Here is a 24,530-nt window from a genome sequence, read left to right as displayed (position 1 = left end):
GCTAAATCGGATAACCAGGCGGTACGACAGTAAAACTTAGAGTATATATAAAGTTGCACAAGTGAAAAATAGTAAGCGGATCGAGTGGGAATCGTACCCGGGTCGTCAGAGTGATAGGCAGGGGCATTAGGCCACTGAGGCAGCTGGCCACAAACGACATTTTCTTCCGAATATCCACTGATCCTTATCATTATATAGTGCTACCCTTACCCCTATCCCTAATCCTCCCTCGCGTACTGTCTTGCTATACTGCAGAGCCATCTACAATAACTAAACCACCATTGCGTACTGCCTGGCCATCCGATTCCGCAAACACCGTTGAAGAGCACCTGGAGTGCGCGCGGAACGCAAAAACACGTTTTTGTGACGTCATCAGATATCCATCTATATAAGAGCCGGGGAAGGTAGGCACAATCACCATTCACCCGAAGACTTGCACTTGGAACCAAAGGCAATATTGGTAAGTAAATTAAGCTTGCAACCCACCTCGTATTTTTGTGAGTTTTTCACGACATGATAGATGCCCGATGATGGGTATTAACGCTATAAGGCCTGAACCCGATTGTTAGTTTCAGACATGGTAAAACTTCCCCTGATTCTCACCTTGATTGGGCTGATGCAGTTGGCGGCAACACAAGGTAAGACATCTTTCGACTTACTCGACCTGCTTAAGATGAACAACATTACATACTTAAAATACTCCCATAATGTGAATCGTGAATTTACCGAATTCCGCCAACGTGTAGCTAGAGATACTTCTTTCAAATTTGTTCGATTTCAGTACCTGCATTATTAGTGTATATAATAGACAATTACATTTTCGACACTTAAGCACGCAAGCATAATTAACTTGGTGAAATGGGCTGTGATAAAGCTACCAAACCACGGGAGAGTGCCAATGCATCCCTTGTTTTTTTAATTTCTGTTGGTGGCGATCATGGCTATGGCTGTCTTGATTCATCTGACAAAAGATAAGAAAACTTCCATGTTACACAGAACATCAAAGCGATCATGGCTAGGTTCTTTCTTGGGTCTGAGAGATTGATCGGTAACCAATCCCACCAAAATATTTAAAACTTGCTCGGCTGCAGAAGTGTTCAAATGCCTATAGAAAAACATCTAATGCATGTAATATACGTGGGCGAATCAATAAGTTTTGACACTTTCTGCGGAAAAACTAGAAGTTGCGTCATGCTGAAATCTCAGCACATTGTTGATACCACTCTTTGGCAGCTTACACATAAAAGTCGGGGTTTAATCGTTATCCGTTAACCGTTGAAGGGCAATTTAACTATGAAAAAAAGTAAAATATAATTCTGTCAGCATTTGGCTTTTCGACAACATACTTGATATACATATTTCCAGAATTCGAAATGACAACTACATTTTCTCTGAAGACATATTTATCAACATACCAGAGCACCGTTCTTTTAATAATTACAGAAATATTGCAATATTTTAAAATGGTCTTATATATTAACGTTAGACAAGGATAGGTGGTTTTGACAAGCATCCCGTTTGTGACCGATAGATTTTTCCAGATTTTCACCGTACTTTATGATTAGATGATTGGTTAAACTTACCAACCCAACTCTTTGCCTTTAAAAAATATTCGCATCTATTTTATGACGCTTTTTCATGCTCAACGTCATGATAAAACCAGCAAATTCTGTGGCATGTACCGATCTCTTTTAAACAGGCTTCAATTTTGTAGAAGTATGAGGACAATTTTACAAACATGTGCTCATGAAAGATGCATATTTGGAGTAAACGTGTTGTCAAATGTCTGTGATAATTCCTTTTGAAATGAATGCCCTGTTGTCAAGACTTATTGATCCGCCCTCGTACTACAAAGACCGGAGGAAGGAGATCATGGAGTCTGAAAAAAGGTCGATGGGCACCCATAAGAAAGAGGTGATTTTTAGGGCGTTCAGAGTCTGAACTTACAGATAATGAACTACAGAATTACTGACGCCCTCTGTTCTTGGCCAGTAAAATTTTCTCAACAAAATCACATAGTACGACATCAGAACTAGTGATATTCTACTTAACACGTCATCATCCTGTGTGTATGAGTTTGTTTCAGGGCTGCGCTGTTCACATTGCTCAGTGTATTAGTGCATTGCGGAATTTGAGAGCCGCCATTTTTGCCCGCCTGAAGATTATCGTGCCTTGTATTAATGACACGAAGGGTCGCAGTGTTTAGCCACCTCTCACCACTTAATTATATCATGTTAACTCCGATCTCAACCACAGAAAAAAGCGATCTTATCCGCGCAAAAGGTGTTTTGACGTGCCTAGAAGTGGTGTATCATTTAAAAACCTCACCAACACCATATTGTACGTCAATTTTACATGTGTTTCACCATTGCGCATGGGAGGCTGGTGTTTCACATACGAAAATAACATTGGGACGGGATTTGTACAGTAGTTCCCAAACAATAGGAACTAAGGACCGAAAGGACTGTCAATTTGTAACGCATTCATTTGGCGCTACACGATATCTTCCATCGCCAAATTGACAATGACAATTATTGAATTGTCTGCATACCTGACTGCCAAGCCGGAATCATTCTTCGACTAATTACCAAGGACCAATATTTGACCATTATCAAATAGATGACCCTTACAAATGGCAATGACATGACGTTGCTTTATTCCCAGTCCTGAATAACCTTTATCCCAGTAATGATACACGTCCACACCACGCCCTGTGTTTTTTTAACACCTTTCTTGTTAGATTCAATTTACCCCAGCTCATGGTTAGTGCTTAAATTCCAAAGATTAATTCGAATAAGTGGTGCGGCGGGGACGGTCGTTTCTCTGCAATTCCCCTTGATCCATGCACCCTAGAGTCGTGTACACAGTGATAACCCGGGCCACTGACTATGTCTCACAATACTGTCACACCGGCAGTATCCGATAACTGAATTCATCAGACTCACAGCGTTACCGTGTACTTTCAGCCAACATCTACCAAGAATTTGCCTGTGCAAATGGCCTCGGCTATCGCACTGGCGACTGTCCAGGAAATGACATTAGCTTTCAAGTGTTGAACCTGCAGGCCTGCAGTGACAAGTGTAAGGTAACCAGTTCCTGCGCGGCCTTCCTGTGGAATGAAGCCAGTAACTGCTACATCAAGAGTAAAAGCTGTACAAATACAAACACTGCGAATCCAGCCAATCATTTCTTTGATAAGACTGGTAAGTTTTGCATTTTATCAAATTACCAAATTGTGTTTAGCCTTCCATTGAACAGTCGTGCCCGGAAGTTTACATACACTTGAAAATTCTGATTAAAATCATCAATTTCGTACCAAAGCTACTTTATTTGATAAAGGGTGTATGCCATACCTGTTTTCTTGAATTATATTATATGATTGCATGCAAACATCATGAAAATATCCAGACAGCCAAATATCAAGAAATATTACCTTTTTAAATCCTGAAATTATCAGTATTCAGATGGAACAGAATCATATTCGATTTTATAATCCATTCTTTGATTTTCTAAAAACGGACCGAAAAGAATTCTGTCCACTCGATGATATCGCGAATCTCAAAATAAAAAATGGCCAAATTCTACGACAACACAGACGATTTCTGAACCTTTAAAAGATCCCACTAACGTCAACACAAATTATCACAAAAGATTGTGCCATAAGGGTATCAAAAGAAAAAAACAATTCATGAAAGTTTTCTAAAATTGAAAATCTAATATGTTATATATTTTGCAATGTAAGAATGAGCTAGGACAGATTTCTGTTACGAATTTTCTACACCAAAAGTCAATCTTCACAGAAAGTCTGAGAATGGATACACCAGAGTACGATTCTGCTGTATATTTCAAGATTATTAACTGCAGGATCTAAATGCCAATGCCAATTTTTGCCTGTTACCATACCAAGAATAGGTATGGCATGCAGCAGTTATTAAAACAGGTAGTTGTGGTGAGAATTGTGGGATTTATTCAAAATGTTCAAGTGTATGTAAACCTTTGGGCAATGCTGAAGAATACGGCATTGAATCTTTTTATGGTGTTTTGAGAAGAGAACGTAAATAATTTATAACAAACAAGCCATCATAAATTAAGGAAATATTCTTTGTCATATTATTAGGAAAGATCTGAGAAGAACGAGAACAGATTCACAGTAACCCCATTTTCAACGATTATTGCACATTGGCATCACATCCATATACAAGGTTATTAGGTATTACTAATAATGATATTACTATATCTCGTTCATAATGTCTATAAAGGCTGTTTCAAAAAAAGGAAACCGAGATTGATTTGTTAATTTCCTGGACATGGCTAAATATTTTGGATATTTGCAACCACCATTTATTACTTAATGATGCCCTCTTTCTTATGACACCATGCAATCCAATTTACTGTCACAGGTGACTGAGAACGAAGCAGTTCAATCAACCATATCAGAACTGTTCTTGCAACAGATTTACCGCAGCGGAACTCCGACAAAAAAGGAAGACCAGTGGGCCCCTAGCAAAATTTTTATTCAATGATTTCACATTTCGGTGCTTATTCCTGTCTCAACCTAACCCCAGTGTCCTTCGACATGCCCCTGATTCCATTCAACACAAACTTCAGCTCTGGTTCTAATTGCTCTCAATGCATTCCTGATTACGTCTCTCTGTCCTCTTAGATGTACCTTAGATGTATAACACGACTCATCACTACACAATGTACACATAAAACACACAGATAGGTCAAACATACTTAGGTACCCCCAGATTCTGGAGGTGACGCGGCATTTGATGCAGAGGTGTTACCAGGGTCTAGTGCAGCCATTTTGAATTGCCAATCAAGTAGGCTCGGCCCGGATGAAGAGATTTGCGGACAACGAGGTGTTAGTCTCGAACTCATCGTCGAGCACTGGCCTGATCGCGCGACACAAGCGAGATTTCAAGTTTGAATTTCAAACATCTTGTTGTTATCTTATGACGCCAGTATTTGATAGATAGCCTGTATTAGACCTATTAATACTGATATTATTTCCTAAAATTGAACTCCTATTTGGAAACGGTCACTTCTCTGCACTTCTCCTTGAGCCGCCCTGGAGTCTCATATATAATCATAACCCGGGCGAATGACGATGTCTCACAATACTGTCACACCGGCAGTATCCGATAACTGGATTCATCAGACTATTAACAGTCGTTACCGTGTACTTTCAGCCACCACTTACCAAGCATTTGCCTGTACAAATGGCCTCGGCTATCGTCCTGGCGACTGTCCAGGAAATGACATTAGCTTTCAAGTGTTGAACCTGCAGGCCTGCAGTGACAAGTGTAAGGTAACCAGCTCCTGTGCGGCCTTCCTGTGGAATGAAGCCAGTCACTGCTACATCAAGAGTAAAAGCTGTACAAATACAAACACTGCGGATCCATCCAATCACTTCTTTGATAAGACTGGTAAGTTTTGCATTTTATCAAATTACCAAATTGTGTTTAGCCTTCCATTGGACAGTCGTGCCCGGAAGTTTACATACACTTGAAAATTCTGAATAAAATCTTCAATTCTTACCAAAGCTACTTTATTTAATAAAGGGTGAATGCAATTCCAGTTTTCTTTAATTAAATGATTGCATGAAAATATCCAGACAACAAAATATCACGAAAATATTACCTTTTTTAAACCCTGCAGTTATCAGTATTCAGAGAGAACATAATCATATTGTGGTCCGTTCTTTGACGTTTTGATCATGACTTACTGTAAAAGGATTCGAAGAAATCTGTCTATTTGCGACTCTAAAAATTGAAAGAATTAAAAAGTGCCCGGTCAATTTTATACGCCGATATTATCCCAAAGACCGGGCGACAAGACGTCTGTTGCACATTTTTGGTTGGTCCCACGTTAACACTATAAATAAATATTCTCACGAGTCCAATGGTATTTGTAACACGTGTATACTCTTTATGATTTCCACTGTTATAAGTCGAATATTCACAGGTGAACTAAAGTGTCAGAAAATGAAGATAGGCCTTCTCAAAGGACGACCGGATCACTGTAATCAGGGTTGGTAGTCTTTTTGAGGACTGTAAACGTCTCCCCAGTTTATGATAGCATTTATGTCGCATCCAGTTTCAACCCCGCAGTAGAAGCCTTGGAGTTGAAAGTGTCCTCCGAGACTCGTACATGTTTTTATTGGCCTATCATTATAATACCTCATCTATATTGTGTTTTTTTTGTTACTTCACGTCAAGTGAATCCTGCCCCCAACGGTAAGTTTTTGTACAGAACGGTACAACGGTAAGTTTTAAAAAAAATATGATCTTTCGTGCTATTTTGATATTTTGATATTGCGGATTCATGTTATTTTGCTCGCGATGTGAATTTTTGAATGTAGCCACAGAAAGAAGAGGCACGGCATGCAACCTTTTGTAAATAAAGTAGTCTTGGTGAGAATTTTTGAATTTATTCAAATTTTGAAGTGTATGTAAACTTTCGGGCTATGCTAAAGAATACGGCATTGCATCTTTTTATAGTGTTTGAGTACATAACGTAAATAATTCGTAACAAACTAGCTAATAAAAATGAGGGTAGTTTCTTTTCCATATTTAGGACAAATCTGAGAAGAACGAGAACAGATTCAAAGTAGCCCCATTTAGTGAGCGGACAGAATCCAGCCCAATCCAATGTATTCACCAGATCATCATTTAAATGATCACTCGTGTGTTACGTCGTCATCTGCGTAAAGATTTTATTAATCTAAAATACTTTTTGATAACATTACCAATGGAGGCATTAAAAGATTAACTGACAGTTGCAACTTTTTGTAATTTGATATGATGATAATACTAAACATCACAATAAAAAAGGCAATTGCGAAAATCGCGGAGTTGGTAGCACTGGCTTGATCGCAAGACCCAAGCGAGTGTTCCAGTAGCCTGAAAATCAAATGTTTTGTTTTCTTGTTATAACGTCAGTATTTGGTAGATAGCCGGTATTCGATGTGATAAGATGGTATAATATTTGACTTATTTTCCTAACATTGAAAACCAATTAAGTATCTGCTGTATTTTCGAGGCTGATTCCACAACAACTCGTCGGAATCCTTTGTAAAAAAGGTGTCAAATGCACTCCCTTTCAGTTCATTTCTCCCCTCCATTTCACAAGCCACGATAGATACCGGCGAGTCTTTATTTGTGGCCAAGAACTAGAATTAAGAGAAATAACATTGGCAACAGTGATCTGACACGTATTTGTTTACTTTTTAACATTTAAGAGAGGTGCAACGGCCACGCGGGACTCTGCAAACTCAAATTTAACAAAGTAACATTTCCTGGAACTCACAACTCAGGTAAGTCACTTAAACAATAAAGTGGGACAGATAGTGTCAAAGGGTGACGAGGCGTTTGCCGAACCCTTTCGGATATGCACCAAATACGGACTGAAACTATCAAATGTGGTTAGTGAATGAAGCAACTCGACTGTTACGAGCTCCGAGAGAGAACCACATGAATATGCACACTGTTTTTTAATCAAAAGGGGATTCGGTGGTCCCCCCCCCGACATATGTGTTTTGGTTTTTGAAACTTCAGTAATATCCAAAAGACACTTAAAACGGATATAATCCCGAATTGATCAAGAAAACACGGGGCAGGCGTTTCAAAAAAACATTTTTTTTTAGAGATTTCGATTAACCTTCTGAACGAATCCAAATCGGCCGTGGTGGGACCCCGAAGACACATTATGGAGGAATAGATGTTTTTATGGGATACCATTAGTCTTGCATTCTTATTTTTCCAATATTATCAATATTCGCTAGCAGGCTTTTTATGCTCCCAGATATAAAGAGAGTTATTTTTTGGTGGTCCGATTGCGAACCACCATCTGTGCTTGGTTTTTCGTTTTTACTCCTCTATAGTCCCATGTATGCATCTGCGTGAACAAATTAGTTCTCATGTTTGTAACGTCCAAAAAGACAATGCTATTCTGCCTAGATCCCTCAGATTAATCTCAGCTTGATTCGCACACTTGAATTTACTAATAGCCGCTATAACCTGCTGAATAATTGATTTATTTAATACCCATTTTGTTCCATACATCGTCGATGTATAGCGTAGTAATCTTATATTGAGTCGGTTGTCTGCTTGTGGAGGTCAAGCTGTCAATATGCGATGTGAATGTACACATTTTAGCTTGCTGGCGCCATCAAATGCTACACTTTTTCACAGCAGCATCACATTAACAGTGATATTCACCTTTTACCCTGATTTGGTGGATTAGCAAGTTGATTTTTGCAGATATTCAACATTCAGTCGCCAAAAAATCCGCGCCGTCTAAATTGATGGTGCTGGCGCCTATCGATAGCCAGTTGAGTTCGCGAGTAAGCGTGGCGGGAATTTCGAATCACCTGATTTAGTGCGCCACACAGTTGAACTACGGTAAATACAGTACTGTATGCATTTAGCTGGCCACCACCAGAAGATCAAAATAGGGCTATATTCATCATTATACATGTTCAAGCAATAAGCCATCATAGATCAATTCGCAATTGCATTCCTAAGCTTCATAGGCCTACTGAATGCGGACAAATTCCTATGGGACTGATCATGCGTCTATTTCCCCAGTCACCCTAGAACATGTATAATGATGAATATAGGCCTATTTTGATCTCCTGGTGGTGGCCAGCTAATTCAATGCATACAGTATGTGTGTCGGTAATTTCTCCTGAACGCTGCTACCTATATAGATTTACAATGAAAAAATCTATGACAGGTTCCTTTGATGATACCACATCACATTTCAACAACTCCTGCCCAGATTGCCCCCATCATATGCGCAAAAACCTCAGTCTCCGCCCTGCCCACAATTCGAACCACCCCTTCAGTCTTTTTTAAAGACTGCTTGTTTCTCGTGTTCTCTGATCATCAGTCGGGTGAACTTATTGAGAGGCCAATGGGGGTTGGGGGGGGGGGATTCCACCCAATGCACTGGCTAAAACATGTCAGAAGGCGGAGTTCGGGGGGTCTTCCCCATGCCAACAGCTGCGTGAGTTTACTAGAGCTTGCACTTTACGTATGAATCTGTCAGAGTGCCAGACTACGATAGTCCGGACACCTTTCCAGGGGACATGTTCCATTTCTACACCGTCATTTGACTATTGTGATGATGCAGTTGAGTTACTGCTGAAGAGATAGCCTAAACGGAGAAAACCGCTTATCAAAACATAAAATTGCCGGAAGAAACTAAAGCTGGTTCCCAACCAGGGGGTTAGGGGCGGTTTCCCCCAACCTAAAGGCGCTGCGCGCTTACTAGGGCACTGCACTGATGATACTAAACATATTTTGTATGTTTAAACAAAGTGGTTATAACAACATTATAAACTTATTTGTAATATAAAGCAAAAACTTATTATCATAAGGGTAGAGTTTCCGAATTCGAGATTTCAAATTATGATAAAAGAAATTCACAGCATCGAAATCAGCAAACGAAAGAAAATATTGTTTTTCGAGGCCAACCTAATAATACAACCGTAGAATTAATGTAGTGATATGTTGACTAATTCAGCAAAAGTCTTTGCAAACCCAAGTATCATCAGTTTCGTTATTTTCTGTTTTACACTAATATAGTTAAATGTCATCTTACCGTATCATCACAAATTATTGGTACATGTTTGGTACTCCTCCGCTAATATGTGAACAACACCCTTGGGGTGTTGATCGGACTCAATCTGTTGCCAACAGGGGGCGATACGTGAAAACAAACTAAGTGCGATATTTTGCTTATTAGTGATTCATTTTTGATAAAAAAGGTAGGCCTACTTCTTGCTAGGATACATCACATATCGTATGAGTTTTCGATCAGACCTACTTTTCAAGGTTACGGAGGGCAAATGGTTTAAATTGACCGTCTATGTCTAACTATGGCACATTTCTTAACCACAAAGGTATGAACTTGAAGCTTGGTGCAAATGACCCCATATGTAAGATAACCCCTGACACCCAATTTCGGTCCGATCTGATTTTCAAATTGACCACCAGAGGGCAAAACTGAAAAGGTAAAACGTGCAATATCTCACTTAACGGTAATTTGTTTTTGATAAAATTTTTATGGCATCTACTCCAAGCTACATCATAAGTTTAAAATGTTTTTGATTAGACCTACTTTAAAGGTCACAGAGTTCAAATGGCATAAATTGGTCGTTATGCTTTTAAAATTATGGCACATTTCTAAAGTACAGTGACCAGTGATCTCACATTTGGTACACATGTACCCAATCTAGTCAGGTCAACTCAGAGCCAAAAGTTTGATTCGATTTGATTCACCACTTGGCCACTAGGCGGCCAGATTTGAGAAAAAAATTAAAAGGTAATAATTGCGCGCCTGACTACTTGCCCGCTTACCACCAATCTGATATCATGGGTACATCTAACCACCACGATGTTTGTGTTGCATGGGTTTTTGATATGGTCGCTACTTTTCGAGGTCACGCGGGTTTAATGGCATAACACTTCCCTTTGGCTATAAACTAATTGCACGTTTCTTAACCAGCATAAATTTTCAGCTAATATCTATACGGTGAGGACAGTTAGTAGTGGCCTTTGGCGGTTTTATAGTTGTTATTATCATTGTACAATATCACATCACACTCAAGTTCATCACCCTCTAATGCTGAAGTCTCTGAACATTAATCTCAACTTCACCATCACACGCACCATTACAACTCACCCATTATAAAATCATCATTCTAATATAAACCTGCCTGCCAATCAAATAGGGAAGAATATCGATGGTTTTGCTTTAGTTCGGCTTGCTTTCTAAATACGAATAACAACTAACGATTTTTAGGATTCGGGTGAACCAGCTCTTCTTATACTGTGAACAGATCTGCCTATTTTGCTTATTTTACAGGGTCGAATAGGGTCATGAAGTACGGTAGTGGTATTCCCGCTTTGTCCTGCTTATACAGGAACCAAGATTACACTTTCACAGCCCAATTGGATTTTGGAATTCGATTTTTCGACATTGACACTCGTGCCAAGGGAAATACCGCTTACGCGAGTCACAACACAGCTTACGGACGAAAATTATGGGAGGCAAGTGCAAATTTGAAACACATTGTTATTAGATAATATATCAACACATAAGTGTATATTAAGGTGACTGTCATGACATTGCTACCAAACCATCAACAATGTCGTTCTATTGATTATTATTGTATCAGAAACAATCGAATGAATGAAGTTAGGTCAGCACTTTAGCTTTCCACTGAGAATACAATGTTCAAAAGCGCTCGATCACAGTCAAAAATATTCTCGGAAGAGAAATGGTTTCAGGTTTGCGGAAAGAGATTAGGTCTGTTTCTTTCATCAGGTCGTGACTCAGTGAATTCCACATTTAAAGGGCATTTACTATGAAAGTCGTTACCCAAAATGTTATAACCCTAAAACGAAGCTCAACGGGAAGATAATGTGCTTCTGATGGGAGTGATCGGCCGAAAGAGTTGTCGTGCGATTTCCACTGGCAGATATTGGCTTTTGCTTGTGATGATGCCCGAACAGCTGAGCTTTAGGAATCATCACCCCGACCCTTCTCTGCGTACCAACGGCTTTAATGATCACCTTCCTTAGGAATGTTGTCTTGAATATATTTATTTTGAAGGTGGCGAGACAGGCTGTTGAATGATATACGATTAGCAATTTGAAAGGCCCCTTTCGTTTTTGTTCTATGTTAAGCACTAATCGTGGGCTAATTCCCTACACTCATTGTCAGACTTGCCGTCGGTAACGGCTAAAAGGTCACTGGCTCGTTGGTAACACATGCAGGGAAGGCGAGGTGGGGTAGACAGAAGGAAAACCGGAGCCGATCCACGGGGAAGGTACAACAAGAAAGGCTATATACATGGGAGTCAGCCGGACTTGGAAGACTGCAGAAAAACAGAAATACGTTATTTTGCCCATTTATTGTGCATTTAAAAGAATTCATGCATAGCAAAATACACGGTCTATTGTCTTTAAACAGCGCCCACTTTCACCTAAGCCTAAATTCCCTTTGTTCTACTGTCTTATCGAAAGCTTGATAACATTGGGCCCAAATCGGCATGAACGAATAAACGTAATGGGAGTTGGTGACCCTATGCAAGCTCTACGTGTATTAGCCGTCTGAGGCGCCCATGGTCCTAAGAATTATTAAGTGTGGATCGGCGTCCGATGACGAGAAGTGTTGTGCTGACCAGCTTATTAACGCTGCAGTACGTTGATGGGAACACAAATAATGACCATCGGGTGCACTCTGTTGATAAGAGAAAAAAATAATTTCAGATTATACGAGACATTGACAGCTGGTTGAATAATCCATCGCACAGGAACGAGGTTATTGCCATTCGATTCCAGGACACCACAATGCCCTCCGGCTTCGACAGGTTCATCCCCATCTTCAGAGACTACTTTACTGGAGCAAACGGGAAAGTCAGCAGCAATGCGATGATGGGTTGGCCGACTCTGGGAGAAGCAGTGGCACAAAATAAGCGCGTGTTCATTTTTATGGTGGACAAGCTTTGTAACAGCAACTGTCGGAGGCGTTACCCCTACATTCGCCCGGTAGGTAGCCGCTCGCATTTGTCAATGACCTACATAATTTTAGTGACCAACAAATTGTATTAACATGTATCCCACCGAACAACCAACATGACCATCAACTACAACGAATTCCTTTTTGGGAATCAATTGGCCACCGTTGGGAAAACATGGTTTTTCATATGGTGCCCCTTCACAAGGTAGCAAAAAAACTACTTAATGCTCTTTCAGCCCCCGAGATTCCCGGAAACGTATATTTAGCACTCAAAATTTCCAAATGCTTTGAAGGGGGGGGGGGGTTAAGACCCGCTCGTTTCCAAGATCACATTCGATCCTCTTCAGGTGGGATAGCAGGGGGGGGGGGGGGTTATGTATAAAACTTCCTTGCTGTTATGAAAACCGTGGCAAATCATAATTTGGCCATACGATGTTCAAGGTTTTAAATTGCAATATGGAAGAATAAAAATTTGCAAAACGATATATTACAATCAACTGTTTATCTAAATACAAATGCGATTGAAGTGTCATCATTCTAGAACTGCTACTTTTTTCTCTCACTCAGGCTGATCTTTACAGCGACACATGGCTAGATCTTAAGTTGACTTCATCATGTAGTAGCATGCCAGAAGATACAAGAAGAAAGTGTGCAAGCATAAGCAACTATTTTGTCATTGTCTCAGCATTTGCCACCGAAGGCCTGTGTGTCAGTGCGTTGCAGAAAAAGGTAGGTTACAAAATTATTTGAGGCACTGGGTACTAGATAAAGCTCTACAAGCCTAACTTCGCTACTTTTAAGAAAATGAAGCGGACTATATTTAATTCCTGAAAAAAAGATACACATTGTGAACGTGATCTGTCTCGTTATTGTTCGAACATCCACTTATCATAATACTCTAGCCCATCAAATCATTGGGAGCAGATACTCTTATCGTGACAATTTAGTTTGCTTACTTCACATAAAACTAAACTTCTCGCCAAGCACGTAAACCGGATGTAAGGACTTTAATCATGAGAAATTTCAAGAGTAGTACATATTAGTTAATCTATTTATTCATAGGTAGCCGAACCTACTAACCAGAGCAAAATTTCTACTAAACTATCATTTCAGTTAAGATATTTTTGGTAACTACGTCAATGTATCTAATTCAGGAACAACAGTTTGTACGAGAACTCTGATTTATGTGAAGTAGGCACCTTACTTCACGACAAGATCATTTTTACTCTGCCCCCGAAATGTTGTCACCGATTCAAAAACACGTTATCACGTGCTTGGGGGGGGGGGGTCATTCAAATTCACTAAACCTTACTTTCAAAAGTTGAAAAACACATGCTGGGGGTAAATGGACAGATGCACACTTTGAACATATTGAGTCTTAATGCTAAGTATTAATAAGCGTTGTAGATATTTTCAGAAATCTACAATTTTAAAGCACCATTTCGGGGGGGGGGGGCGTGTGTGAGAAAAACATGTGTTTTGCGCACTTTCGAAAATGTATTGACCAAACAATCCTGTAATTTGTGCGCACATTCAACCGACAGCCACTTTTCAGTTGAGGCGTGAATTTAAATTCTTCACTTTGCAAATCAGATGTTTTCCATAATCATGCCTCATGCAGTGTCAGACACAAAATATTATTTTCTGCAGCTGGGGGCGCACCGTAGTAACCACCTGCAAGATCGTGTCGCAGAGGTCTTTAAGATCATTTATCAATCATGATTAATAGGAAGTTGAACGTTTTGTGTTGTAGCATCGTGTTGTCGCCAAAGACGATAGGCGACCATGACACTGACGCCAATGACACTGACGCCAACAAACAAAATCGTTCGTTTTTTATTCAGTTATAAACACAGACTTGCTGTACAAAGATAGGATTATAAAAACCTATGGGACATGATCTCGCCTACATTTATGTACGTGTGCTCCCAGCTTTAGTGCTATATGTACCTTACTTGAATGTTTCTGTTTATTTACTTCAGTGTAACCGGTACATCAGGCCCAGTGCCATGTCCTGTTACAACGAACTGAAGAAGCGAGGCAAGACGGTGAACTTCCTGATGGCTGATTACGTCAACCAAGCCAAAACCAATGAAAATGTCATCACTGTCGCCAACGAACTAAATCAGCTCAATATGAGAAACTAAGTTTAGTAAAATGTCGATTTCTTCGTTGTTTATCAGTGTAAGAATCACTTTCAAATAAACGTATTGACTGCGCAGTGCGAAATATGTGTTTCAAAGTGTTTTACTGCACCTATCCAACCCCAACATTTTCTGTGATTGTACATCAATTAATCTGTAGTACAGGGGCAGTGCACCTTTCAGGTGTCCGACTGTACGATTAGGCTTTGAGATTGAATTTCAGCTATATTATCTAGCGATAGCTCCGTGTAAAAGAAGGATAATACGACTTCAAATCTTTTAATGATATCTTGTCCATGAATTGGTTGATGTATTTGAAAGCGTTCCCAAGTTTCGATAAATCACAGTGCAGTGGCCAGAATCGGTGACAAATTCACAACCAGCTTCAGGCTAGATATATAGCGCTCATCATAAAAAGTTCGTCTTGTTGGCTGTGACTCTGTCTGGAGAACCCTCTGTATACGTGTCGTCTCAAGGTGTCGTCTCCTCACCGATTGGCATTATCAGCCTGGGGAGGCTTCTTTCAAGGTCCACCTCCAGTTTTTATTTGGAGACATATTCACGACAGGCAGGAAAGAACTAGCGTTGTTCGAAGTTTGCCCTGCTGGTTAGAGCAAGCTACAAGAACCTTGTGTCCATACATGAGCCATTCGACATCCAAATCGGTACCAAACATACACCGCGCTAATATAAACCCGTTGACGTTGTTATTTACCACCATATTGTTGAGCCACCCAGTTTTCATGGTTACGTTATTTCTGGATGGAAAACCCTATGCCAAGACTTATTTTGATAACATAAAATACCCCTCAACCACGTGGGTGCTATGTCAAAAAAATGCCCGATCTTCTGGTTTCCACATTGATTCTTGTTTGGCACGGGATAAGATACTCCTTCTATTGATTATGGCAATAACATGCTCTTAAGTAACGTCAATAAATTGACTTCTTTAATAATTAACTGAGTGACTGTGTAATCCCCATAGATTGTCGTCTGCAATGACTGCAGTGCAGCCGGCAGTGCACCTGATGCCTCGGCTCTTGGTCAGAACCGGAGTTTTTAATAGTCAATTGTATATTCGGACGAAGAAGTGTGGAAATTCGTCCGAATATATTGTATACAGATCTCTGGACACTTCGTTAGAAGTGAGCGCAGCCTGCGGTGTCAGAAGAGAATGCCTCACTTTCGAGTTGTGCATTGGGGTTGGCAAGTATATATTCAAATCCATACTAGGTGTATGGGTTTATCCAGTAAATGATCCTGATGCACAACTGCTCATCACGGACATTTCCGGGTGATCGACTTTGGCTTTGCTGGGGAATGTATATTTGGCCCGCCAGCTTTCACATAACTTCCAGCTTTTCAGAGAAGATCACTCCACTCAGGACATCCCACCCCTGGATGAATACGAGCATGCGCCGACTGATCCGCCGGAAATCGAAGGCCCACAAAAAAAGCGTGGAAATCAGGAAAATATAAAGATAAAAGATGACGGAAGGAATGAGAGGAGCCGGAGACATCGTGGAGGGTACCAATATGGAGTCGTTTGCTGCTGAGTCTACGACGACGGAAGGAACGTGAAGGTGGGACGGAGATATTGCGGTTGGTACTATGGAATCGCTCGCCGCAGGATCCATGATGATGGGAGGAACGAGAAGGTGAGATTGAGACTGTACCGATGGCGATTCGCTGTCGTGAATCGCTATTCCCGTCTCAACCCCGATGTCGCTGATGTTTTCGGCGGAAGATGGAAACAGGGACGTCAACTCCTTCAGCGACACGGTGCCGTGCATTCTTAATTGGTTCATAACCTCCGGCCGTATCTTGCCGTTCTTGTCGAAAATGTTGATAGCATCCACGGACTCGCTCCTACGTTTATGGTGGCCAGCCGACTTTTCGGAATGGTGTTTTGAATGTGACCTTCTCTTGGATTCTGGCGATCTCGTCTTTGGTTTACTAGTCCACTGTACCCGTTGCTGCCATCATCAGAGTTTCAGTGTACTATAAGTGATTTATTGATAAACGACTGTTCGAGTCTGCTTCATTCGTTTACTCCCTGGCGTGTGCCTTGACATGTTCTTTTTTCTTTTTGGCGGGTTAGGCATTTTCTTATATGAAAAGACAAAATAAACTATTTTGTATTCAACACAAAGTAGCTAGGTTTAAATGGTGTGTGACTGGGTCTGATGTCATTATCAGATCATGCACTGGCCTAGTCAGTGGCCTTTCACCGGGTGATTGATTTTATGTTCTGTCGTGGGTAGTAGGCCTAATGAGGTGGGCAGTATCATTTGCTCTGACCATGAAGTGACCGATGAGAAGTGAGATGTCAGTAGGCCAATGGAACAGTACACAAAAGGCCGATACTAAACACGCCCACCGGCCAGCAGTAGGCCTATCATCAGTCTTTTTCATTCGTCATATACATTTAATACAAACCTTCTTTTCACATTTTTTGATTCCGAAATCGAACAAAAATTTATCACCAAGCTCTGTGTGAACGCGCCAAAGCTTTTGACTGAAGTGACAGGGCTCGATACGTCGCATTGTGACGTCATGACGTCAGCAGACCCATCCTGCCGTCTGAGCCGTGACGCGATCAGGCTATATTATGCTACCAAATGTTCTTGGCCAATAGCGTAACTCGATTCACATCATGTGATTTCAAGTCATCACATCGTATCGGATCCAAAAAAGCAATAACGGATCCAAAAAAATGTCGTAACGGATCCTAAAAGGTTTTAATCCAATCAAAATGAAGTTTAAACTGTTAACATTTTGTATATTTCATTAAAAACAAATTGTTTCATTATTTTCCTTTGGATTGATTTCTTTGCCAAGACATTTGTTTGTATAATATAGCAAATAGTGGATGTTTAAGGTCGCCCAATATGGAATTTTGCTGGACTCAGAAATGTCATGGCGGACTCGCAAAGCCTCGTCCGCCATGACATTTCTTCGTCCATCAAAATTCCATATCGGACTCCCAAACATCCACTATTTGTATAGTGTCGGGAGTGACGTCGCCCGTGATGCGCATGACGCGAAGGTAAACTCGCCGCGCGCGCAAGCTGAATAACGTTAGATAAAACCAATAAACGGCGTTATATCGGATGTTGGTTGGAAATTCAAAAATCGGGCTTCGTAAGGACACTTTCAGGACCCGTTAAATGCTACATGCAAAATCTGGGGTCGCTCAGCAATTCGGTTTGGGAGATATGAGCGCACAAACAAACAAACAAACACACAAACTTTTCTCGAATTTAGTAAGGATTTCATGATTGATTTTCTTTTGTTGATCTAGACGTCTTTAGGCGTTGGGAACAGGAGTTGCGTTGATGGTGCTGCAACGACCCAGTTGATTTCAACGACCTATCGCAGTCTCTGCACTTGAACTCGTTGGATGTCTTCATTATAACCTGAAGAGAAGAATGCAACTGGTTAAATCCATGGCTAGGCTGACAGTCCCAACAAGATACATATATGTGGGAAGGCGACAACTATGCAGACACCACAACCGTCAGTACCGATTTACATGGAAATTCTTTTCAAAAGCATTTTTTTTTTAAATCCGCAAACGAATAGACATAATTTTTGTCTTTCTTTTGTAGACACCGTTCTTTTTCCGACTTCACTCCGTTCCCGGACGTTGCTTCCATCCTCCGTCCACTTACTAAATCCTGAAAATCCATGTCTCTATTACGCGCTCCGATCCCCTTCGTCCCTGGTCACCTTTCACGACGAAACGTCTCCGTCCTCTCGACTAGTGTATCCAGGCTTGGTGGGAACACCACCGCGACCGTCTGGGTCGGAGGTCCTCGTGGACCGGGTCCTTATCGAGCTGGAGCTGGTCTTGATACGGGTCGACTGCTGGACCTTGATTCGGGTCGGCTGCTGGGTCTTGATTCGGGTCGGCTGCTGGGCCTTGATACGGGTCGGCCGCTGGGCCTTGATTCGGGTCGGCCGCTGGATCTTCTTTGAGCTGCAACCCTGGCTTGAGGTGTACAGTTGTTGTCCCCGCTGACTCCTCTGCTCTGTAATCGGTATGCAGCAGATTCCCTCGCCGGCTGATTCGATCCGGCGATCGCACCAGCCGGTGGCCCTGACGGTTGACACCTAGGCTGATGAGATCGTCGAGATCGCCTTCCGCATCCTCCGCAGACAAAGTCTCGTACCATACTGTAACAAAAATAATTGCATACTTTAGTCGTCATATCTTTTTGGTCGTTGAATGTTCCTCCTAGGTCTCACTATTCCGACGTCTTCTTCGATCGAGGGCTGAATACACGTCGACTCCACCTCGGTATCTATCGTCTCCGGCACAATCTCGACGATTGGCCACAACTCTGCTTTATTTCCCAAATACAACTTCAATCGATCGTAATGGATTACGCGTGGGGTTACGTTTTTGTTCTTTTGAATCCTATAAACAGTATCAGAAAGTCTCTTTATAGCTAGATACGGGCCGCTCCAGTTGCAACTCAATTTGGTTGTCAAACCCTTCTTATATTTCGGGTTGTACACCCACACAAAATCACCGATCTTAAAGGGACGTCCATGATGTCTTTTGTCATAGGTCCTCTTTTGCCTCTTATGTTGATTTCCGATCTGTTCTCTCGCGTCTTCAAATGCTCGTTCAAGTCTTGAGCGTAAATCTGTGGTGTATTCATGGACTTCGACCTCTTTTTTTCCGGGGCTTCCGTACAACACGTCTACGAGGAGGGTCATTTCTCTTCCAAACATCATGTAATATGGGGTTTCTTTTGTGGTGCTATGTATTGCGGTGCGATATGCCATCATGGCGAACGGCAGCTGTAGATCCCAATCCTTTTGATTTTTCTTGACCATCATGGCCAACGAGTTTAGAAGAGTTCGGTTCTGTCGTTCGATCATTCCATCGGATTGAGGGTGTGCTGGAGTGGTCCTTGTCTTTTGTATGTCAAGTATCTTGCATACTTCTTTTACCAGGTTAGACTCGTAATTTGTTCCTTGGTCAGAATGTAACTGTCGGAAAGAGCCGTATCGACAAATAAATTCTTTCACGATAGTCCTGGCTACGGTCACAGCTTCTTGATTGGGAAGGGCATAACCCTCTATCCATTTCGTAAAATGATCGCCCACCAAGATGACATATTTATTCCTTCTGGCTGTGATAGGAATCAGTGCTAATTCTTTCCATGGGGAGTCCTACAAGATATGTTTGAAGATGTCCTTTGTTTCTATGTGGTGGAGACTTCCTTCATTCACATTTGTCACATTTTCGACAGAGATCAGTCATGGTGTCCTTCATATTTTTCCAATAAAATCTTGCTTTGGCTTTCTCATAGGTCTTCTGGGTGCCCAGGTGGGCTGCTGTTCTAGTAGTGTGCATGTGGTGAAAGAGTTCCTCTTGAAAATCTGACGGCAGAAGTGGTTTCAATTTCAGTGTCTTGCCGTCATCCGACTCGTATCGTTGTCACAACACTCCATTTTTAAACTGTAACTGATTCCACATAGACCAATAGTGCTTGTCACCTTCACCATTCAATGACACAGTCTCCCAGGAGGGTCTTTTCTCGTTTTCTTCCATTGTTTTGATGATCCAACGGAACTCCGGTTCAAACCTTTGTGCTTCATGAAGGACATCATCAGACCATTCGATCGATCTTTCAATGTTAATCTGAGCTATTTTCTTGATCGGTTTACATTTCTTTCGGACTGGGGCCGGTTGCACAAAAGTTATGGTGATAAAAGTATGTTAGTTTATCTTTTTATGTTAAAGTCCCTAACTTAGCGTTAGCTAACATAACGCTAAAACTGAGTTTCACAAATCAATGTTAGGCCCAATGTTAACTAACGCTACTTTTAAGTAAATCAATGTTAGTTGCTAGGGACATTTCCCATAATGCATTTGGTCCTCATATTGAAAGCAAGACATGCAAGATGGCTGCCTCCATAGAGAATCATTCATCTCAAAAGACAAAAAGGGAGAGGAAACCAAATTTTTCACACTCAGAAGCCGAAGTTTTAGTCGATGTTGTTATAAATGAACTTGGGATCTTGCGATCCAAGTTTTCGTCAGATGTGACAAACAAAATGAAAAAAAACAAATGGGATGAAATTGCTCTAATGGTTAGTTCCTTGGGAGTGGCCACAAGGACCGGGGATAACTGCAGGGAAAAATGGAACCAGCAGCTTTCAAAGGCGAAAGAGATCCATTCCCTGCAGCAAAAACACCAGAGAGGGACTGGCGGAGGGGGGAAGATGCCACAGGCCGACCCTACACTGCAGAGAATAATAGAAACATTCGAAAAAGACGCAGCATTCAGAGGCATCACTGGTGGATTTGAGTCTGCAGGTAGGTACACCAGGCTCCGATTTAGCCTAATTAGGCCATAAAACGCTATCTACTTCTACCAGCATATATTTCTGAACATAGGCCTAAGCCTTACATAGGTCTAGATTTCATAGCCTGATGTCAATCTTCAAAAACATTGGTGGAATTAAGCTCAACTCGGCCCTACCCTGGCTAAGTTCAAAGTATGTCGTCTGGTGCCTGCATCGATATTGGCACTCTGCCAGCCATTTCTGTTGGACTTCCTGTGTGTATAGCGACCATGTGTACATGCTGACATGAGAGTGCATGCATGCATTTTTCAAGCGGCCGAAAGTACAGCTTTTCATGACCGTCACTTAGAAATAGTACCATAGTAGTTGACTTCATAGCTCTATAAATCAAATTCATCAGCAGATAAGGCAGTTCAACTGCACAAAAGTACAGAAAATGTGGTTATTCGCTGCTCCAAATACGCGCTTGCAAATTTCCCGACTCCATATTTCTAAACGCACTGAGCATGCCCAGTAAGTGTATGGAATGCAAAGTTTGCAAATAGTACTATACAGGGTGAAACAGAAATAAGTTCCAATATAAATATTTGTTAATACTTTTAATTTATTCAATAAGTCATGTGAATTACCTCAAATAATTAACAAAATGATCGCAATTGTACACATTAGGCCTATTGTTAAGCTGATATCACCCTGTTTTAATGGAATATCATAGAAATTTGGATTTTCAATGGATTTAATTAGAATTTATTGATTTTTCCCGCCAATTTATGTGATTCATTCCCTTTAAACTTTAAAACTTTCATTTGTTAATATTTTCAGTAACGACACCTATTAAGGCTACAGCAGCAGTCTCCCTCCCTGCTACATTACCTGATCTGGCTGGTTGGACTCCTGGTAAGTTCAATTTAAAGGTGCTGGAAGCTCGATGATAAATATGCCCATGTCAATTAAGAGCCGAGTATTTCTTAGACTATGATACATTACATTGGTACCGGTATACAATGGAAGAAATACAAGTAGGCCTACTGAGAAACAGAAAGCGACTGTAGTGACCCGGTTAGACATCATGCGTCTTTAATTTAGAAATAGCAAAATTATTTTTTATGATAATTTCATTTAATTTTTCAGTAAATCAAGCTGCAGATGTTGATGTCGACTGCTCAGATGCAGTGGTTGTGGCAACCTTTGATCGTCAACCACACGAAACACACATAGAGGGAGCCACAATAATTCTTGGTATGCTATTAGATACAGGTTCGGTCTTTCAGTAGGCTATTAGGCCCGGGGTCTAATACTGTATCGATGCTGATAGCCTGGCCCACACCTCATATATCAAGGCATTTGCATTTTGGATATTTGAATCTATATTTGCCAGAGTTTTGGTTGCAAAACATTTTGTGACCTTTCGTGATTTGATATTTATCATCATATAGGCCGAACTGTCATTTTTTATTCTAGATTCTCAACAGACGATGACAGCCACTGCAATGACTGCCCCAAAATCTCCAGCCAAAAAGAAGGCCAAACTGTGCAAAGTCACTGGTGAGTTGTTGGGACTCTAGAATGGCGAAAGCCTTTCTTGATTTTAAGCAGTCCCTACATGAATCAATCAAATGTGCTAAAATGAGCTCTGGCCGTTCACAAAGTGACAAAATTGAAGTGCTGTGTGATCCATTTAACCCGTCATAATTTGTTTCATTCTCTCCTAGGTGCCAGGAAAGCACATGCGAAGGGTCTGCTGACAGACGCCATGTGCCGACAGAAGACTCAGCAGGATGTATTTAACATGCAGCTTGAGGTCCTTGAGGCAACTCTTGTTACGCAGAAGGCCACAAACCGTACTCAGGAAGTTCTTCAGAAAGAGGCTGGCCTTCGAATAGAAAAGCTACAGCTGGAGATTGCTCTGCTGAAGGAAAAGGAGTTCTTGGGTCTGTCGGGCATTGAACTGTAAATTTATGTGTAAATAGTATCTATGTTTATAGGATTTGAATTCTTTAAATATTAAATATATTAAATAGTAAATATATAGTAAATATCAAGTTATTTAAAACACAAAGGGAATGTATCAAAATTAGAAGCTACAGTGTCAGTGACATGATGAAAATGTTATGGTATATTTCTTACGCGAGTGTTAATTATGCAATACATATAGTTATAGTTTTTAAGTTTGAAATTGGAAAATTCACTGGCTGTAGCTTCCACTGTTTTGATATATCCCCTCACTCAGGTTGCAGTGGATCACAGTCAATTAAGCAAAGTAGCGATTGGCGAGGTAGTCCCTGTAAACACTGCCAGAGTTTGGGCCAGCATACTCCTCATCATCATCTTCATCATCTTCTTCGTCATCACTGTCGTCGTCTTCTGGGGGGTCACGTTCTCCTCTCATCTTTGCAATATTATGCAGGACAAAACAGGCAGAGATGATCTTAACTACACGGTCTGGCTGCATACGAATCTCCCCATGGAGAACATGGAACCTCCTCTTTAACACTCCAAAGGCATGTTCTATCCTCACTCTTGTTTCATATTTCAGCATCAACAAGTTTCTATGCAATTAACGATGAAAAAATACAAAAACTATGCGTATTCTATCTTTACGAGCAACAGTGTACAAGAGATAATTTTTGCATAAATGGCATTCCATATGTTTTGTTGGTCAGGCAATCATGGAATTGGTCAACGTTCGTTTACCAAAAAAGGCATGTCAGTCATGGTGCATGTCATGACTCATGATGTCGAGGATGTGGCGCTAGTTGTGATATCATGGATATTGGCCCTAGTATTTAGCATGTTTTCAGGTATAATTATAAAAGTAATTACCCTTATCGTCAACCACTGCTTGCACGTTGATGGAGTGATATCCCTTCCTGTTTACAAAAGATGCTTCGTAGGCTGGAGCTGGAGGAACTTGCGCGGGTTGTTCTGCTTCTTCCATGGCTTCGCCTTCGCGATCTGCAGGCATGGGCAGTGCAGCTGCATGTGCAGGATCAGGAGCATGTAGGCCTATCTGGTCATCTCGCATCTCCTGGTCATTCTCAGCAGCATTGGCTGGTTCTGGGATGTGATCAGCATCAGGACGTGGCTCACTGGGGCATATCATTCTGATGTGCGTGCCGTCGATGCATCCCAATACTTTGGGAAAATGTGAGATCGCATAGAATCCAGCTTGAATTCGACGCCTCTCCTCCACCGACTGGGGCCACACAATAAAATCGTCCCGTGCAGCATCTAACAGGCCAGCCACCCTGTGCACCACACGACTTACACTAGCTTTGTCTACACCGAAAGTGTCCCCAATAACTTCAAAGAAAGCTCCAGATGCAAAATAACGGAGAGCAATCAAGACTTGCACCTCAGGCGAAATTGCATGGCTTCTGTTGGTCGCACTTTCAATGTCCTCCCTGAGCATTTCAACTATCAAAACAATGGTTTCTCTGCAAAAACGGTATCTTTTAAAAAGTTTATTGTCATTGAAGAACTCCAAGTGGTTGATTCTTTGTCTAAAATGCCGTGGAGCTT

The 24,530-nt window shown here is 41.2% G+C and overlaps 1 protein-coding gene and 1 long non-coding RNA gene across 2 annotated transcripts; both read left to right on the top strand.

Annotated features, from left to right (window-relative positions):
- The first annotated feature begins 384 nt into the window (after positions 1–384).
- Positions 385–14,786, top strand: LOC135485195 (uncharacterized). The gene is made up of 9 exons (XM_064767005.1): positions 385–460; positions 570–638; positions 2,967–3,203; positions 5,196–5,432; positions 7,247–7,321; positions 10,879–11,063; positions 12,288–12,566; positions 13,105–13,266; positions 14,520–14,786. Exons 2-9 carry the CDS (start codon positions 578–580, stop codon positions 14,682–14,684), a joined length of 1,401 nt encoding a protein of 466 aa, XP_064623075.1. The 5' UTR covers positions 385–460; positions 570–577; the 3' UTR covers positions 14,685–14,786.
- Positions 14,787–21,849: 7,063 nt separating this feature from the next.
- LOC135485715 (uncharacterized) lies at positions 21,850–22,838 on the top strand. Its single transcript, XR_010446608.1, has 4 exons — positions 21,850–21,905; positions 22,140–22,247; positions 22,470–22,553; positions 22,721–22,838. It is a non-coding gene; the product is annotated as an uncharacterized LOC135485715 (long non-coding RNA).
- The last annotated feature ends 1,692 nt before the right edge of the window (positions 22,839–24,530 follow it).

The sequence above is a fragment of the Lineus longissimus genome, chromosome 3, assembly GCF_910592395.1.
Source record: "Lineus longissimus chromosome 3, tnLinLong1.2, whole genome shotgun sequence".
Classification (NCBI taxonomy): domain Eukaryota; kingdom Metazoa; phylum Nemertea; class Pilidiophora; order Heteronemertea; family Lineidae; genus Lineus; species Lineus longissimus.
This window is presented reverse-complemented; position numbering and strand designations above follow the sequence as displayed.

Excerpts from the sequence above, each read along its gene's own strand:
- LOC135485195 (XM_064767005.1), top strand. The coding sequence starts at position 578 with ATGGTAAAACTTCCCCTGATTCTCACCTTGATTGGGCTGATGCAGTTG. Across the intron at positions 5,433-7,246 it reads TCACTTCTTTGATAAGACTG|AGAGGTGCAACGGCCACGCG; the intron begins GTAAGTTTTGCA and ends TTAACATTTAAG. Across the intron at positions 11,064-12,287 it reads ACGGACGAAAATTATGGGAG|ATTATACGAGACATTGACAG; the intron begins GCAAGTGCAAAT and ends AAATAATTTCAG.